Source organism: Dendrobates tinctorius, unplaced genomic scaffold, assembly GCF_039654945.1.
Source record: "Dendrobates tinctorius isolate UK_male_01 unplaced genomic scaffold, ASM3965494v1 ptg000021l, whole genome shotgun sequence".
NCBI lineage: Eukaryota > Metazoa > Chordata > Amphibia > Anura > Dendrobatidae > Dendrobates > Dendrobates tinctorius.
The window spans coordinates 41769872-41789299 of NW_027361689.1; the positions used below are offsets into that span (position 1 = coordinate 41769872).

Sequence of the window (19428 nt, forward strand, 5' to 3'; positions counted from 1 at the left end):
GACCGTCCTGGGAAATTCAGCATTGTTCATAACTCTGTAGTAGACAGGTTATGTTGTATAGGATCGCACTCAGGCCAGTGTTATATTATGGGGCAGTGCCAACCAGGGCTTTTTTTCTCAAGCTGATCCGACATGCAGTGAGTGCATCCGATGATCACATCACGTGCCCCATTCAACTCAATGGGTGCGTGGGAAGCATCAGACTGCACTCAGATGTCCATCTACATCTCAGATGTTTTCTACTGTCCATGGTTTGTTTGTAATTTACCGCTGTGGAGACGCATTGGTTTGCATGAGAACTGTATAGACAAAACAGTACGATTTTTTTTAATCAGGAGCAGAAATGAGCAAATCTTTATGAATTTTCCAAAAAATTCCAAGTCTCTAGAATTGGAATCATTCAGAATTCGACTTTCACAATTCCATCAAAATAGCAGTCAGCCATTTGCCATTTTGGTGGATTCTTTATAGGACCAGGAATGGAATAAAAATGTATAAGCGCTTGTACTGACCCGTCCTAGGCTCGTCCCTCACCTGTCCTTCTGTCACAGCTCTCTGCGGTCCTCTACTTGCTAAGGATCGGTCTTCTCTTCAATCGTCCGGCACTGACTAGGACTCTCATGGTCATGTGGGGCTTAATGCACGTCAATGACATATCCAAAGTGAGTTTGGGAGGGGGAGTCAGAAGCTGCAGCAGCATTATACTGTAGTTTGCAAATGTATTCACCCCCTTGGCATTTTTTCGTGTTTTGCTACCTCACAACTTGGAATTTCACTGTTCTTTTCAGGGTTTCCATCAGTTCATGTAAAGAGCATGTCTACAATTGTCAACAATTGGTTTTCTTTTTATTGTGAAGCAAACAACAAAACATCAGTGTGCATAACTATTCACCCCCCCCCCAAGTCAGTACTTTGTAGAGCCTCCTTTTTGCGGCAGTTACAGCTGCAAGTTGCTTTGGATAAGTTTCTATGAGCTTTCCACATCTTGCCACTGGGATTTTTGCCCATTCCTCAAGGCAAAACTGCTCCAGCGCCTTCAAGTTAGATGGTTTCCTCTGGTGAACAGAAATCTTCAAGTCTGACCACAGATTCTCAATTGGATTAAGGTCTGAGCTTTGACTCGGCCACTCCAAAACATTTACACGTTTCCCCTTAAACCTCTCGAGTATTGCTATAGCAGTATGCTTTGGGTCATTGTCTTGATTGGAAGCTGAACCTCCGTCCCAGTCTAAAATCACTGACAGGTTTTGCTCAATAATATTGCTGTATTTTGCACCATCCATTTTTGCGTTTGACTGAGACCATTCTCCTTGTCCCTGCTGCCGAAACACATCCCCACAGCATGATGCTGCCACCACCATGTTTCATTGTGGGAATAGTGTTCTGGGGTTATGAGCTGTGTTGCTTTGGTGCCAGACATAACTTTTACCTTGGTAGCCAAAAAGTTAAATATTGGTCTCATCTGACCGTGGTATATTCCTCCATACATTTGGGGAGTCTCCCACATGTCTTTTGGCAAACTCAAAACGAGTATTACAATTTTTGTGTGTAAATAAAGGCTTTATTTCTGCCCACTCTTCCATAAAGGCCACCTCTATGGGGTGTACGGCTTATGGTGTTGTTTGGTTAATGGTGCCACTTGTTAATGGTGTTGCAGCCTCTGTGGCCTTTCACAAAACATAAAGTGTATATACTGACAGACATGTGACAGATTGCACACAGGCGGACATCCTGTCACTGAGCATGTGACTTATGAAGGTAATTGTAGTCCAGAATTTTTTAGGGGCTTTCATTGCAAAAGGGGTGAATACATATGCACATGCCAATTTTAGTTATTTGATCCCATAAATTTAATTTATGCCTATTTTTTCCTCACTTCACCAACTTAGACTATTTAGTGCTGATGCATCGTACACAAATCGGATTATTTAAATATTTAAACACAGGTTGTAATGTAACAAAATAGGTAAAAAGTCAAGGGGGAGGGGTGTATAATTTTGCATGCTACCAGGTATGGACTGTGGCTGAAATTCAGTCCTGGCATTTGAAATCACACAAGCCCATGCTGTCCCGGTCCCCATGAACCAAATGGGATATATTACTAATATTACCTTGGATGGAGGAAAGGAAGATTGTCTACAAGACCAATATTTCTAATGATACCCGCGGCCTTGCTGGGGTAAGTGATGGAGTCAGCGACTTTGTGCTCCGTCACAACTCTTAACAGTATGGGTATCGTGAGAAAATCGATTTTTGTTGACAGCATAGCAGACAAGGCAGCCCCATGACGAGACAGGCCCTTCTGGCTTTTGCCAGAATTGCCAGATGGCCAGTCCGGCCCTGCATGCCACTGTATTTGAAGGGTGTGCATAAGACTGATGAGAATAATTTTTTTTTAAAAATTACCCCCTTCCTGGCCCTTGGTTTATTGATCTTGTTGGTCAGGAAAGACTTCAGCACAAAATAAAAGTCTTTTCATAGCGGATTAGATTTGGGTCATATGTAATATGCTGCCCGGTTGGAGAAAAGGTGCCCGAAATGAACTTCGGGAGATTGGCTGGTCTCTAATCAAGAGTATTTAATGCAAATCTAATTTAAAACTGTATATAAGATGTATTGAGGAAAATAACGTAATATGGGATCAAAACCATTTGTAAGATAGACCCGCGAGGAACGAGGCACCCTGTGCCTCACGTCTCAGCACCGACATTGCTTCCCCGAGAGTTGACACGAGCACGTCTAGGAATCCTGCAATATGTTACACGACTTTAAGGCCTGTTTCACACATCCATTTTTCCCCATCAGTCAAAATCCGCCGTTTTGAAAAAAAAAACGGATTCGCCATTTTTCTTGGCGGATCCGTTTTTTTCCCCATTGACTTGTATTAACGGTGGATCTTGACGGACGGTCATCCGTTCGATCCGTTTTTTTACGGATCCGCCAAGATTTTGCCGTCTGCTGAGCGGACAGGACGGACAATGAAACGTTTTTTTCCCCGGACGGATCCGCATTTTCTATTGCTCATGCTCGGGAGAAATGCCTGTGTCTGAAATTTAACCCTAAACTCAGTTCTTGCGTCTGAAAAAAATTTTCTCTCTCTCTCTCTCCCTCTCTCCTCCCGTCCCCGGGTAGTCCTTTAAAATTCTTCCTTCGCCGGATCCTTTAAAACAACGGTCCGGTTCCAAACGTTGTGGTCAGTACAGGAACGGATCCGTTGTCCGCCACTTTAGCGGATTTTAACTGACGGAAAAAACTGATGTGTGAAACAGGCCTAAGAAAGTGCAAGGTGAAAGAGCAGGCCGTTAGACAGATATACTTCACCGCTAAGAGCATAGTCATTTCTGCCATCTCCCCGGCTCATTTTACAGGAGGCTTTTGAATCACTGCCACATTACTGTATCGGAAGCAAAAAAAAAAAAAAAAGACAAAAAAAGTTCTGCACCTGAACTCATGGCATTGTCAAAAATGAATCTTCATCTACAGTATATTAACTGTACATCTTTACGGTCACCAACCCAATCAAATCAAATACCATTGACTGCAAAACTAATTTAGCGCTCTGATGGTGTATCAGTGATCCCGTGTCCAGGCCGGAGCACGCTGCCATCTTGTAATCATTTGCTTAGTGAGCGCTCATCTTGAATGTGTCTGTAGGATGAATTACGGAACCAGAAAAGAAAAAAAAAACAGTTTTATTAAAGAACCCAGCACAGAACAATATTTTTCTATACACCAGTGGTGAGAGTATATCTAAGGGGTTCTTTAAAATTGATAGCCTACCCTTAAAGGGAATCTGTGAGCAGGGTTTTGTAAAGGAATCTGATAGCAGCATAATGTAAAGACAGAGATCCTGATTCCAGGGATGTTATTTACTGAGCTGGCCAATCAGTGGTGGGGGCGGGGTCACACCGATTATCCTGACTGTGCACATGACATATAGTCCTGCAGTGATAATCTCCTTCTGATAAAACACTGATTGTATTGAAAGTACAGCACCACAACCTAATAAGTGATACATCCCTGGAATCAGGCTCTCAGCTCCTACGTTACGCTGCTCTCAGATTAAATAGCAAAAGCCTTCTGACATATTCCCTTTAACCCCTCCATGTTCAATAGGTGTCTTGTGTGGCCCATCAATCGACAGCTTTCTTTCCCGACTTTCTCATACAAAGGAGCACTTAGCACGTCTGAGCGCTCTAGTGTTTTCTCTTAGAGAGCTGATGTTACAAAAAAATAACTTGTCTAACTTGATCAGAAGAAGAGGAGTGTGTCCCCGAAATACCCAACAAATCTAGACTGCCTGAAATAAACTTTTATTGCGTGATGGCCTCGACAGCATCACTTCAAGCCTCACCTTTTTTCTATTTCTTTCCCTTTGGTGAATAAAGATTTATGCCCCTCCTGAAGTGGATCCCTCATCCATAACGCCAAGCTTGGGAAGCCACCACTAGCTTACAGCTTTCACATCACATTGTATAGCCACTCAGCCAATCAGGAAGGATTATTGTAGCCAGTATAAAAGTTGAGACAGCGAATGCAACAGCCATTTTGGGGGGAATCTGAATTGTAGGAGGACATCGGAATATACAGGTTAGGCATAAAGGTAGGGAGAAAAATCATACAACTCTTAAGAAACTGTACAGATATTGTGTGGCAGCAGAGCAGAAGGTTAGTGTGTGAGAAAAATAGAATCGTGTCATGCACATTATCAGGACAATTGGAGGCTTTGAAGTACTTTCGATTCAGAATTTTATTTTTTGGAAAAAATTGAAGTTGGCGAATAGAATTGTCAAATGATTTGCTCATCTGTACTGGTTATACAAGAGTGATATTTTTTTTTACTCCAATACTGTAATGGAGTGAGAGCCGCTAATATTCCCTCTGCCCTGACAAAGCAAAAAGCTCAAGAGGAAAAAACACAACTAAGCACAGGGAACTTTGTTATTTACCATATATGACCATATTTTGTGCCTCCTTAAACGAGATTCTTCAAAACACAGTGCCACATCTATCTACAGGTTGTGTCTGGTATTGCAACTCAATTAAAGTAGATGGAGCTGAGTCGCTGCACTACCACGTATGACCTGTGGACAGAGGTGGCGCTGTGTTTTATAGAAAGCAGACATCTTTTTTTCTAATCTTCGCGCTCTATACAAAGCACACGCATATCATTTGTAGGTAAGAGAGAGTTGTTTTTTTAGCTAAAAAGCTGAAGAGCGTGTGATTCGCCCTGCAAGAAAGACCAAAAGGCTGCTTATAAGCGAGGCGGCTGAAGCACGCCAATTAATGGTCGTCTGAGAGAGACATCATGTTGTACTATTTACCTGATCTGATCAGTTCCACTGAATAAAATGTTTAAGTAGAATAACAGCGTATCCCTGTATAGTCACTGCTGGAGAGCTGCTGTATTGATTTACAAGAAGAGAGTGAGGAAAGGTCAGATGTATTCATGGAAGGACTGCGGGCCAAGTGCGGATGTGTCCGGAATGCCGTATGCCGGCTAATTTGGGGGAAAAAATATTGTAAAAACATCTTTGTTTTGGGTATATTGGTCTTTGTCAGAGAATACATTATATAGGATAAGTTACATGTAATTAGTGAGAGCATCTAACGAAAGGTTAAACTCAGCCCATACCCAGCCCAATGTATTATGTCCACTTAAAGGGACCTGTCAGCATGTTTTTACATAAGGAACTAGCGGTATCGCTGAGTAGGCGCTTGTCACACAAAAAAAATGATACCTTTATTGTAGAGATCCGATGTCTCAATCATGGAAAATTTAGTGTATAAAGCATATGCAAATCAGGGACTGCTTTTTCCAACTACCCTGACATGCCCCCAGTGCCTGATTTGCATATAACTTCTACACTAGTTTTCTCATGACTGAGACATGTGATTTCAACAAAAATGATATCGTTTTTATCAGGGGACAAGCGCCCATACAGCCGCATCACTACTTGTATATGTAAAATCTTGTTGACATGTTCCCTTTAATTAGAAATTCGGCTGGAAAGGTATGTTCATAAAACGCAATATGACCGTGACGAGAATAAACCCTAAGAAACTGCATTGCAACTGATAGAACATTATTACTACTTTTGCCTTCAGTTTATACCAGTCTTTTCAGTCCTTACCATTTTTGGATTTGTCTGACAACGTGGGCGTGAGTTTTATTATTCAAATATTTTTTGGCTGCGGTAATTCATCATTTGAGACTTTTTAAAATGTTGTGCAAGTTTTGCGCAGTCGGCCCCTGTAATGGAGTACAAAGACTAAATAGCACAGCCGTATGGGCCTGGTTCATCTTTTTTTTCTTTTTAAGTCACTTTTCTTTCTTTGCCTTGTGGTATTCTTCAAAATGGCCCATTTGGTTCAAGAATTTTGCACAAAAATGTCCTTTGTTTTTTCTTTAGCTCTTTTTTTTTCAACGATTTTTAGCGCAATAAAAGTTGCACGTTAAACTAAAACGTTGCAAAATTTTGTCAAAACTTTAAGAACGTACATAAACTCTCTCCAGGGACTGGAATACATTTTTCAGATTTTTTTTTTAAAGTTGCATTTGAGTAATTAGCCGAAAAACTTCTAGAAACTCCAAACCTTGTCCAGTGATGAACAACATAATAAAAAAAAACACATACAAAATAGAGTTTAAAAAAGGTGCAAATTAAAAAACGAATGAGGTGCAAATCAAAAACAGGCGAAAAATACAAAAAAATAAACCAAAGTGAAAATGCAATAATAAATCGGGCCCTATACGGCTCTTTATGCCCCATTACCGTGTTTATATCCTTTGCTGTTGGGATGGGAGATCAGTGAAAACAGAATACATTAGCAGCTATGCAGAGCGGGTGCTGGCACTAAACGGCTGCTGCTGTTTCCGAACATAATACAGCTGCCACTATGGGAAGTTACATGCATGCAGATTTATGAAGCTACCAATGCGTTAAGTGGCAGCTTTGTAAATTTCTATGCAGTCAGCTCCACCTGTCATAAATCCAAAAAAGCATCAGAAATTCTGGCACAATCTAACATACATTTATCAAGAATTACATCAAACACAGAGTATTGGAGAGAGATTACACCTTTTCTCAAAATGTGCAGTGCCCAGCTTATTTTTATAGATAGATAATATACGGTACTCCCAAAGAAAGAGAAAGAAAAAAGTAAAAGCTGCGCTCACCCCTGGAACATACCTTCTTTATTTTTCCAAGAACATGATTAAAAGGCCGACAGAATGAAATTGTGCCGAACAAATGTCCGTTTCGCCGTTTCGCACTTTTCTCTAGCGCTTCTTCTGGCGTTTTATGTTAAGATGTCAAGTTGTGTGTAATACACTGCTTATTGCAGTGTCATAAATATCAATTTTCAGTGTTTTTTTGCATTATGTTATTTATAACACCATGAAGAAAAATGTATAAGGCACGCCTTGGCATCTTGATAAATGAGGCCAGATGAAGCGGTAGAGAAAACTGCGAAACGGACATTGTCTGTTTGCGTTCTGCACAATTGTATCCTGTTTTCTTATTTGGATAATTTTATATTTGTATGAGGTGAAGCTGGAAAAATGGAGTTCTGTGTATGATGAGGCATACCGCTTCACTTCTACTGCGTGTCACATGGATGCTTGATGATTACCCACTATCGAGTCTCATATGGGAAAGAAAAAAAAAGTAAAAGTGGCACTCACCCCTGGAACGTATCTTCTTTATATTTCCAAGAACATGATTTAAAAAGGTGAACAGGATAAAATTGTGTAGAACAAACGGCCGTTTCTCTCTTTTCCGTTTTGCCGTTTCGCACTTTTCTCTAATGCTTCATCTGGTGTTTCATGTCAAGACGTCAAGTTGTGTGTAATACACTCCTTATGGCAGTGTCACAAATATCAATTTACAGTGGTTTTTTTGCATTATGTTATTTATAATGCCTGTAAAAAAAATGTAGAAGGCACGCCTTGGCATCTTGATAAATAAGGCCAGATGAAGCACTAGATAAAACTGCGAAACGGACATTGTCTGTTTGTGTTCTGCACAATTGTATCCTGTTTTCTTATTTGAAGAATTTTATATTGATATGAGGTGGAGCTGGAAATATGGATTCTGTGTATGCTGAGGCGTAACGCTTCACTTCTACTAGGTGTCACATGGATGCTTGAGGATTACCTACTATCGAGTCTCATATGTACATCAGGACGTGGAGACATCACTTTGTAGAGTGGAGTAATCTTGTATCCCTCCATCCTGCTTATACATGATATCTCGACTGTGAGTCCCTAAACTGCAGGTAGGATTGTTTCTAACAGGGATTTGTCTTGTCTTCCTTAGGTATGATACAATTATCAACCAGTGGGAGACGGTAGCTGCTCTTCCTAAACCGGTCCACTCTGCCGCAGCCACCGTGTGTGGAGGAAAGATCTACGTCTTTGGTGGAGTGAACGAAGCTGGCAGGGCGGCCGGAGTGTTGCAGTCCTACGTGCCTCAGACCAACACATGGAGCTTTATAGAATCCCCTATGATCGGTAAGGTCCGATGCGATGTCACAGCCTCTTAACAGTTGTAATTCTAATTTTTAGGACTTGGAAGGGCTGGAACCACAATTGTTGGATCTATTCTATTTAAAAAGACCAAATTATGATAGAAATTGCTGAAAATGATTGAAAATACTCTGTGTTTTTTGCTAAATTTATATGCTGAGTCCATGGTGCATTCATGTCACCCTATAAAAATGTATGCAGCATGGATCGTGTGGTCCCACTGTGCCACGAGGACGGATTTACCAAGGAGGGGTGTAGCTAGATAGCTACCTGGTTTTCACTGGAGCTCCTGATGGTGGAGTCAGGCTTGAGCTGCAGGCAGTGAGCAGGTACCACTTCCAGGCAGTCTCCGGTACCGCAGCTAATGACTCCCAGGGTTTAAGTTCTCTAAAAAGGGCTGGACTCAGAGTCACATGTAGAGCTGGATTCGGATACAGGCTCAGACAGTACGGACTCTGTAATGCTAACCAGAGGAGATACTGGTGCTGGTTCAAGTACGTCAGAAAGGTTTCAAGTTCAGGTAACGGCGTAACGCCTGTGCTGCTTCAGAGTTCAGGTAATGTCAGTGCTGCTTCAGAGTTCAGGTACTGCCGGTGCTGCTTCAGAGTTCAGGTACCGTCGGTGCTGCTTCAGATTTCAGGTAACGCCGGTGCTGCTTCAGTGTTCAGGTACCGTCGGTGCTGCTTCAGAGTTCAGGTACCGTCGGTGCTGCTTCAGAGTTCAGGTACCACTGGTGCTGCTTCAGAGTTCAGGTACCGTCGGTGCTGCTTCAGAGTTCAGGTAACGCCGGTGCTGCTTCAGAGTTCAGGTAACGCCGGTGCTGCTTCAGAGTTCAGGTAACACCGGTGCTGCCTCAGAGTTCAGGTACCGTCGGTGCTGCTTCAGAGTTCAGGTACCGCCAGTGCAGCTTCAGGGATCAAGTGCTACCGGTGCAATTTCAGCGTTTAGGTGCCCGCTGGTGCGGCTTCAGGCTTAGGTACCGCAGGGAGAGCTGCCAGGGTTCCCTTACCTCATGTGCGGCTTCAGGCACAGGTACCACTGGGAGTGGTGTCAGGGTTCAGGTCCCGCTGCTGCGGCTTCACAGATCTCAGGGACAGGCTAGTGACAATACCACATGGGAAACTACAACAGGTTCTCCTGGTTCAAGCCTTTGGCCACACTGGCTCAGGTGTTTGGGTTCAGGCTCTGGCCACACAGGCCCAGGGGATCAGGTACAGGCTCTCGTCACACATGCCCAGTGGTTTGGGTTCAGGGGTTCAGGCTCTGGTCCGACAAGGACCAGCGGTTCGCTCAAAGCGCTGCCGGGGTGGTGAGTATGTTGGTGTCTCTGCATGAAGAAGGAAGAGGGATCATGCAGGGGCGGCAGCATTAGTGTTACAACATGAAATCTGCTTTTTCACAATTTGACCTTATGGGTGGTATATGTCACTGTATGAACTTCTGAGCCTTATGACTGAGGTTTGTCAGGAAATATTCCCTAAGTATAGTGTGGACAGAGCCTTAAGGCTCCTTTGCATAATAGATTGACGTCAGCCGATCCCACCGACATCGATGGAAGCTGCCGACATTCTGATGTGTATGGAAGCCTCCCGACTCGGATAGCAGGTTCTTTTGGTCTCCAGGAGATAAGTTACTGCCAGATGATCAGCTCGACACTGGAGCACCCGGCCGAGTTCTTATGTGCATGGGAGGACAGGGAGAGCTATCTTGTGTATGTGGTGACCTTTACCCTGCAGTTTTAAAGGGATTGACCGGCCATAAGGAATAAGTCTACAGTCACTCTATGCTACCGGCTTTTTTCTTGAAGCGGCTTGTGAAAGAAAACCCCGCCGTTGGCTTGCAGATGCCGCGTGCACATAACCACTAAGCGGAAAATCCAAGTTTTTAAGGAGCTTCTGTTCAGTTTCCGATCCAAAAACTCAGTGTGAACAGACCCCATACAAGTGGAACCTGAAAATAAAGATCTGATAGGTTTGTATAATTATTAATTATCAGTCTTTTTAATGTGTATATATGTAGAGCTAAAGACACATATTTATTCCGACCACAATCCGGAGAGCCGTCCGCGCGATCGTATTGAAGCCTCTGCGGATAATTACTTTGGTGTTTGTTGTAAGTGCGCGAACCCTTTTCAGCAACTATCCATTGTGCATGTCCTGGCCTGAATATCAAAACAGAAGCCGGCGGTGTCCTAATGAGACATTATCCTCCAGAGCATTACCGCCATATAATAAACGCCCGTCCGTCCCGCCATCTGCTCAGTGTAAGACAAATCACAGTGGGGACGTTTTGTTAATCAGCCTACAGTCTTCTGCGTTCGTTTTTACCTGAAACCTAAATAAAAAAAAGCACTTAAGGATTTCCATAACAAAAGCGCAGCCAGATCGACAAAAGTGGAGATAATGTGTTTTGTCAGGTTTGTTCCGATGCGAAACCACAAGAAAAAAAAATATATAAAAATAATTTCATGATGAAGAATTTGCCTTGCAGCCTTCAGGAAATACTCAAAACAGATAAAAAAGTAAAAATAAAAAAAATTCTTTATTGTAAATATATGAGCGCCATTATGCATCAAAACACTCTGCAGCCGGAAAAATGAATGTGGATCCCCGGAGCCGAAATTTTTTTAATAGAAGTTATAATCATATGTGAGTGACTGACGGTAATTTAAAGCAAATGCAAACCTTCGGCCCAGTGAATAAATGCCAAAAATGATAATAGTAATGCTATTAAAACACAGTGCTAAAAGTATCCTGAAGGAAGATAGTAGAAGAGCTGAGGAGTAAATGGATGGGAACAGTGGGCATCAAAAGTAGACTAAAATAACTTTAAAAGTACACTTAAAGGGAATCTGTCAGCTGGTTTTGCCACCTAAACTGAGAACAGCATACTGTAGAGACAGAGACCCTGATTCCAACGATGTATCACAAACTGGGCTGCTTAGTGTAGTTTTTATAAAATCACTTGTTTTATCAGTATGCGATAATCACTAGAGGACTAGTTGTCTCGTGCCTTGGAGTTCAACCACTCCCTCATCACTGATAGGCAGCCTATAAACAGTTAACACAGAAAGTGGTCAATCAGAGTTGTGGACGGGGTCTTGCGCAGTTCAAAGAACTATAAAATCTAAAGCAGATAAAACAGTGATTTTATCAAGACTGCAGCAAACAGCCCAGTAAGTGACACATCGCTGGAATCGGGTTCTCTCTCCCTACAACATGCTGGGGCAGCAAAGCCTGGTAACAGATTCCCTTTAAATATACTGCGGAAAAGCAGGGGTTAGGAAGCCACTTAGTTGCAATTGTTTTTACATGCAATCCCTTAGTTAACTTACACAGTTTCATAACTTTCCATGTCGAACAAAATTATTTGAAAAAAAAAAAAATTCAAGTTTAGTTACTCTTTAAATTACAAAGTACTGATCCATGTTCACACAAGCATCATAGCCCTAGTGGGTTGCATAGGATTGTGAAAACATGGCTGTAATCTTCTGCACTTGTGAATGTGTTGTGTCAGGTATTGTAACTCGGCTCCACTGAAGTAAATAAGGCTGACTTGCAATACCACTAACAACCTGTAGACAGGAGTGGCGCTGTTTGTGTAAGAAAGTCTCCATGGTTTCTATTTACAGCCAGCAGATCCCTTGGAGCGCTGGGACCTTCTCTCCCTGATCATAAGTAGTGGTTTTAGCTCCTAGACATCCGCTAAACATTAGATTCCAGGACTCGGGGATATAGACATCTAACAAGAAACTTGTATCCACGTTAAGTAAACAGCCCGATCCGCAATCAGACAATGGAGCGGAGTCATTATCTTCATCCTGCATCTGTCATTCACCGGGGCTCCCAGTGCATTCATGCCTTCATATTGCAAAGTGTGAGCAGAACATGTCAGCACCCAGGTAACCTGGGCTTAATGTGTGACGGCTGCTGATAAAGGCTTTTTGCACAGCTGGATTTGGCATAGGTCATTATCTGAAGCTGGAAATATGCAAATTTGGGATCCTTGCTGGTTCACAGTCAGAGGGAAATATGCTAATCCATCAAAAAGAAAAAACTTACCAGAAACCAGGTTTTGTTATCTTGTAATTAAACTCCAATTTGACCTCTATAAAACAGGAACTTTTTCCCAATGGCTCCAAAACTTTACTAAACCTGAAAAATCAACATGTAGAATTTTGCATGTATTATCTAAATGGATAAAAATGGAGCCCAGAAGCCCCTATGTACAATGGTATAGTACTGCTTACATCTAAAAATGCTCCTATGTAGAAGAATATAACAGCTATAATACTGCCCCTATGTACAAGAATATACCTACTATAATACTGCCCCTATGTACAAGAATATAACTACTATAATACTGCCCCTATATACAACAATATAACTACTATAATACTGCCCCTATGTACAAGAATACTACAATAATACTGCCCCTATGTACAAGAATATAACTACTATAATACTGCTCCTATGTACAAGAATATAACTACTATAATACTGCCCCCTATGTACAAGAATATAACTACTATAATACTGCCCCTATGTACAAGAATATAACTACTATAATACTGCTCCTATGTACAAGAATATAACTACTATAATACTGCCCCCTATGTACAAGAATATAACTACTATAATACTGCCCCTATGTACAAGAATATAACTACTATAATACTGCCCCTATATACAACAATATAACTACTATAATACTGCCCCTATGTACAAGAATATTACTATAATACTGCCCCTATATACAACAATATATCTACTATAATACTGCCCCCTATGTAGAAGAATATAACAGCTATAATACTGCCCCTATGTAAAAGAATATTACTATAATACTGCCCCCTATGTACAAGAAAATAACTACTATAATACTGCTCCTATGTACAAGAATATAACTGCTATAATACTGCTCCTATGTACAAGAATATAACTACTATAATACTGTCCTCTATGTACAAGAATATAACTACTATAATACTGCCCCTATGTACAAGAATACAACTACTATAATACTGCCCCTATGTACAACAATATAACTACTATAATACTGCTCCTATGTATAACAATATAGCTACTATAATACTGCTCCTATGTACAAGAATATAACTACTATAATACTGCCCTTATGTACAAGAATATAATTACTATAATCTGCTACTATGTACAAGAATATAACTACTATAATACTGCTACTATGGACAAGAATATAACTACTATAATACTGCCCCCTGTGTACAAGAATATAACTACTATAATCTGCTACTATGTACAAGAATATAACTACTATAATACTGCCCCCTATGTACAAGAATATAACTACTATAATACTGCCCCCTATGTTCAAGAATATAACTACTATAATACTGCTAATATGTACAAGAATATAACTACTATAATACTGCCCCCTGTGTACAAGAATATAACTACTATAATCTGCCGTTATGTACAAGAATATAACTACTATAATACTGCCCCCTATGTAAAAGAATATAAATACTATAATACTGCTATATACAAGAATATAACTACTATTATACTGCCCCCTATGTACAACAGTATAACTACTATAATACTGCCCTCTATGTACAAGAATATAACTACTATAATACTGCCTCTATGTATAAGAATATAACTACTATAATACTGCCCCTATGTACAACAATATAACTACTATAATACTTTTCCCTATGTACAAGAATATAACTACTATAATACTGCCCCTATGTACAAGAATATAACTACTATAATACTGCTCCTATGTACAAGAATATAACTACTATAATACTGCTCCTATGTACAAGAATATAACTACTATAATACTGCCCCTATGTACAAGAATATAACGACTATAATACTGCCCCTATGTACAAGAATATAACTACTATAATACTGCCCCTATGCACAAGAATATAAATACTATAATACTGCTCCTATATACAAGAATATAACTACTATAATACTGCCCCTATGTACAAGAATATAACTACTATAATACTGTCCCCTGTGTACAAGAATATAACTACTATAATTCTGCCCCTATGTACAAGAATATAAATACTATAATACTGCTCCTATATACAAGAATATAACTACTATAATACTGCCCCTATGTACAAGAATATAACTACTATAATACTGCCCCTATGTACAAGAATATAACTACTATAATACTGTTCCCATGTACAAGAATATAACTACTATAATACTGCCCCTATGTACAAGAGTATAACTGCTATAGTACTGCTCCTATATACAAGAATATAACTACTATAATACTGCCCCTATGTACAAGAATATAAATACTATAATACTGCTCCTATATACAAGAATATAACTACTATAATACTGCCCCTATGTACAAGAATATAACTACTATAATACTGTCCCCTGTGTACAAGAATATAACTACTATAATTCTGCCCCTATGTACAAGAATATAAATACTATAATACTGCTCCTATATACAAGAATATAACTACTATAATACTGCCCCTATGTACAAGAATATAACTACTATAATACTGCCCCTATGTACAAGAATATAACTACTATAATACTGTTCCCATGTACAAGAATATAACTACTATAATACTGCCCCTATGTACAAGAGTATAACTGCTATAGTACTGCTCCTATATACAAGAATATAACTACTATAATACTGCCACCTATGTACAAGAATATAACTACTATAATACTGCCACTATGTACAAGAATATAACAACTATAATACTGCCCCAATGTGCAAGAATATAGCTACTATAATACTGCCCCCTAGGTACAAGAATATAGCGACTATAATAATGCCCCTTTTGTACAAGAATATAACTACTATATTACTGCTGCTATATACAAGAATATAACTACAATAACACTGCTCCTATATACAAGAATATAACTACTATAATACTGCCCCTATGTACAACAATATAACTACTATAATACTGCCCCCTATGTACAAGAATATAACTACTATAATACAGCCCCTATGTACAAGAATATAACTACTATAATACTTCCCCCTATGTACAAGAATATAACTACTATAATACTGCCCCTATGTACAAGAATATAACTACTATAATACTGCCCCTATATACAAGAATATAACTACTATAATACTGCCCCTATGTACAAGAATATAACTACTATAATGCTGCCTCCTATGTACAAGAATATAACTACTATAATACTGCCCCTATGTACAAGAATATAACTACTATAATACTGCTCCTATGTACAAGAATATAACTACTATAATACTGCTCCTATGTACAAGAATATAACTACTATAATACTGCCCCTATGTACAAGAATATAACGACTATAATACTGCCCCTATGTACAAGAATATAACTACTATAATACTGCTCCTATGTACAAGAATATAACTACTATAATACTGCTCCTATGTACAAGAATATAACTACTATAATACTGCCCCTATGTACAAGAATATAACGACTATAATACTGCCCCTATGTACAAGAATATTACTACTATAATACTGCCCCTATGTACAAGAATATAACTACTATAATACTGCTCCTATGTACAAGAATATAACTACTATAATACTGCCCCTATGTACAAGAATATAACTACTATAATACTGCCCCTGTGTACAAGAATATAACTACTATAATACTGCTCCTATGTACAAGAATATAACTACTATAATACTGCCCCTATGTACAAGAATATAACGACTATAATACTGCCCCTATGTACAAGAATATAACTACTATAATACTGCCCCTATGTACAAGAATATAACTACTATAATACTGCTCCTATGTACAAGAATATAACTACTATAATACTGCCCCTATGTACAAGAATATAACTACTATAATACTGCCCCTATGTACAAGAATATAACGACTATAATACTGCCCCTATGTACAAGAATATTACTACTATAATACTGCCCCTATGTACAAGAATATAACTACTATAATACTGCTCCTATGTACAAGAATATAACTAATATAATACTGCCCCTATGTACAAGAATATAACTACTATAATACTGCCCCTGTGTACAAGAATATAACTACTATAATACTGCTCCTATGTACAAGAATATAACTACTATAATACTGCCCCTATGTACAAGAATATAACGACTATAATACTGCCCCTATGTACAAGAATATTACTACTATAATACTGCTCCTATGTACAAGAATATAACTACTATAATACTGCCCCTATGTACAAGAATATAACTACTATAATACTGCCCCTATGTACAAGAATATAACGACTATAATACTGCCCCTATGTACAAGAATATTACTACTATAATACTGCCCCTATGTACAAGAATATAACTACTATAATACTGCTCCTATGTACAAGAATATAACTAATATAATACTGCCCCTATGTACAAGAATATAACTACTATAATACTGCCCCTGTGTACAAGAATATAACTACTATAATACTGCTCCTATGTACAAGAATATAACTACTATAATACTGCCCCTATGTACAAGAATATAACGACTATAATACTGCCCCTATGTACAAGAATATTACTACTATAATACTGCCCCTATGTACAAGAATATAACTACTATAATACTGCTCCTATGTACAAGAATATAACTACTATAATACTGCCCCTATGTACAAGAATATAACTACTATAATACTGCCCCTGTGTACAAGAATATAACTACTATAATACTGCTCCTATGTACAAGAATATAACTACTATAATACTGCCCCTATGTACAAGAATATAACTACTATAATACTGCTCCTATGTACAAGAATATAACTATTATAGTACTGCCCCCTATGTACAAGAATATAACTACTATAATACTGCTCCTATGTACAAGAATATAACTACTATAATACTGCTCCTATGTACAAGAATATAACTATTATAGTACTGCCCCCTATGTACAAGAATATAACTACTATAATACTGCTCCTATGTACAAGAATATAACTACTATAATACTGCCCCTATGTACAAGAATATAACTACTATAATACTGCTCCTATGTACAAGAATATAACTACTATAATACTGCCCCTATGTACAAGAATATAACTACTATAATACTGCTCCTATGTACAAGAATATAACTATTATAGTACTGCCCCCTATGTACAAGAATATAACTACTATAATACTGCCCCTATGTACAAGAATATAACTACTATAATACTGCTCCTATGTACAAGAATATAACTATTATAGTACTGCCCCCTATGTACAAGAATATAACTACTATAATACTGCTCCTATGTACAAGAATATAACTACTATAATACTGCCCCTATGTACAAGAATATAACTACTATAATACTGCCCCTATGTACAAGAATATAACGACTAAAATACTGCCCCTATGTACAAGAATATAACTACTATAATACTGCCCCTATGTACAAGAATATAACTACTATAATACTGCTCCTATGTACAAGAATATAACTACTATAATACTGCCCCCTATGTACAAGAATATAACTACTATAATACTGCCCCTATGTACAAGAATATAACTACTATAATACTGCCCCTATGTACAAGAATATAACGACTATAATACAGCTCTTATGTACAAGAAAATCACTACGATTATACTGCTCTCTAGTTTTTTGTGGAAAATCCATTCTACGTAACTTGCAGCATTCAGAAAGAATCAAAAGCTGATTTATAGTTGCTGACTTCTGACTAGTTATCAGGAGGATTATGTTGCTGTTAACTTTTGAGGCTCCTTTCCATCTTCTGAGAAGTGTTCAAGTTGAAGTAAAGTGAAAACATGATCACTCCTGGCCTTATCCTGCATGTTTACCTTAATGAGGCAACTTCTCATGTACAGAATGTTCTTTCCAATGATTGTATTGGGTTTCGTCAGAATAGCAGACACGGCAGGCGGCCTTTACATACACACTGAAACTGCCAGGGGGTCTTCTGTAACACGTCGGGGAGTCTCGCCAGATGTGCTGATAAAGAAACCGCACTAATCTTCTGCTTCGATAACTGGCTCCAGAATCTATTCGGAAAAAATGATTTTTCTTTTTCTGTTAGAAAATTTTAGCAGCTTGCCGTCACCTTACTGACATGTAATGTTATTAAGGCTATACGATATTCATATGTATAGGGATAGATAGAGACAGACTGAGAGAGACTTTTAATCCGCGTTCACATCACCACTTCTGTATTTATCACCCGCTCTTTGTTTTGACTTACAAATACTGATGTAAAATACTGACCAAATACTGAACGTGTGAACGTGGCCTCAACTAGAACAGTAAGATTCAGCTGGGCAGTGGTCATCAACAGATGAGCTGAGATTTGTGGGCTCTGTCACAATGTTTAGGGTAGGAGATAACTCTGATCCCTGCCTCATAAGCCCTTAAGGCCCTGTTACACGATCCGACATGATGGGATCGCTGGGACATCGTTAGGCTGATTGCTGGTGAGCTGTCACATAGACAGCCCCTCCAGCGATCAGGACCAGCGAGCAAGCTGGTTTCTAATGTAAACATCGGGTATCCAGGAGCCGCGGCTCCTGGATACCCGCTGTTTACCTTACACTCTGGTTTCCAAGGTAAATATCGGGTATCTAAGAGCTGCGCAACTCCTGGATACCCGCTGTTTACCTTGGAAACCAGCGTCCAGCGTCACTGATCGCTGGTCTCTTGCAGCCACACGTGATGCGCGCTGGCCAGCGGGAGACCAGTGATCAAAAATCGGCCCTGGCCGATGCTGCACGATCAGCAATACCCGGCAGGGGGGCCGGTCACTGATCCCCGTCACACACAGCGATCTCGCTGGCGAGATTGCTGATGTGTCACAAAATCAGCACTCTCGCTAGCGAGATCGCTGTGTGTGATGGGGCCTTTAGATTCCTC

The 19428-nt window shown here is 39.4% G+C and overlaps 1 protein-coding gene and 1 long non-coding RNA gene across 2 annotated transcripts in view; one reads left to right on the plus strand and one right to left on the minus strand.

Moving 5' to 3' along the window:
• KLHL29 (kelch like family member 29) overlaps nucleotides 1–19428 on the plus strand; it is a 1048894-nt gene that overhangs the window by 941904 nt on the left and 87562 nt on the right. Inside the window, exon 13 of the mRNA XM_073568302.1 lies at nucleotides 8322–8515. Coding sequence (XP_073424403.1) covers nucleotides 8322–8515 — 194 coding nt within the window. The remainder of the gene's footprint in view (nucleotides 1–8321; nucleotides 8516–19428) is intronic.
• LOC141083845 (uncharacterized) overlaps nucleotides 1–19428 on the minus strand; it is a 97555-nt gene that overhangs the window by 29306 nt on the left and 48821 nt on the right. The window contains exons 3-4 of the long non-coding RNA XR_012230839.1: nucleotides 18366–18566; nucleotides 12592–12684 (exon numbers count right to left, since the gene is read on the minus strand). This is a non-coding gene — a long non-coding RNA (uncharacterized lncRNA). The remainder of the gene's footprint in view (nucleotides 1–12591; nucleotides 12685–18365; nucleotides 18567–19428) is intronic.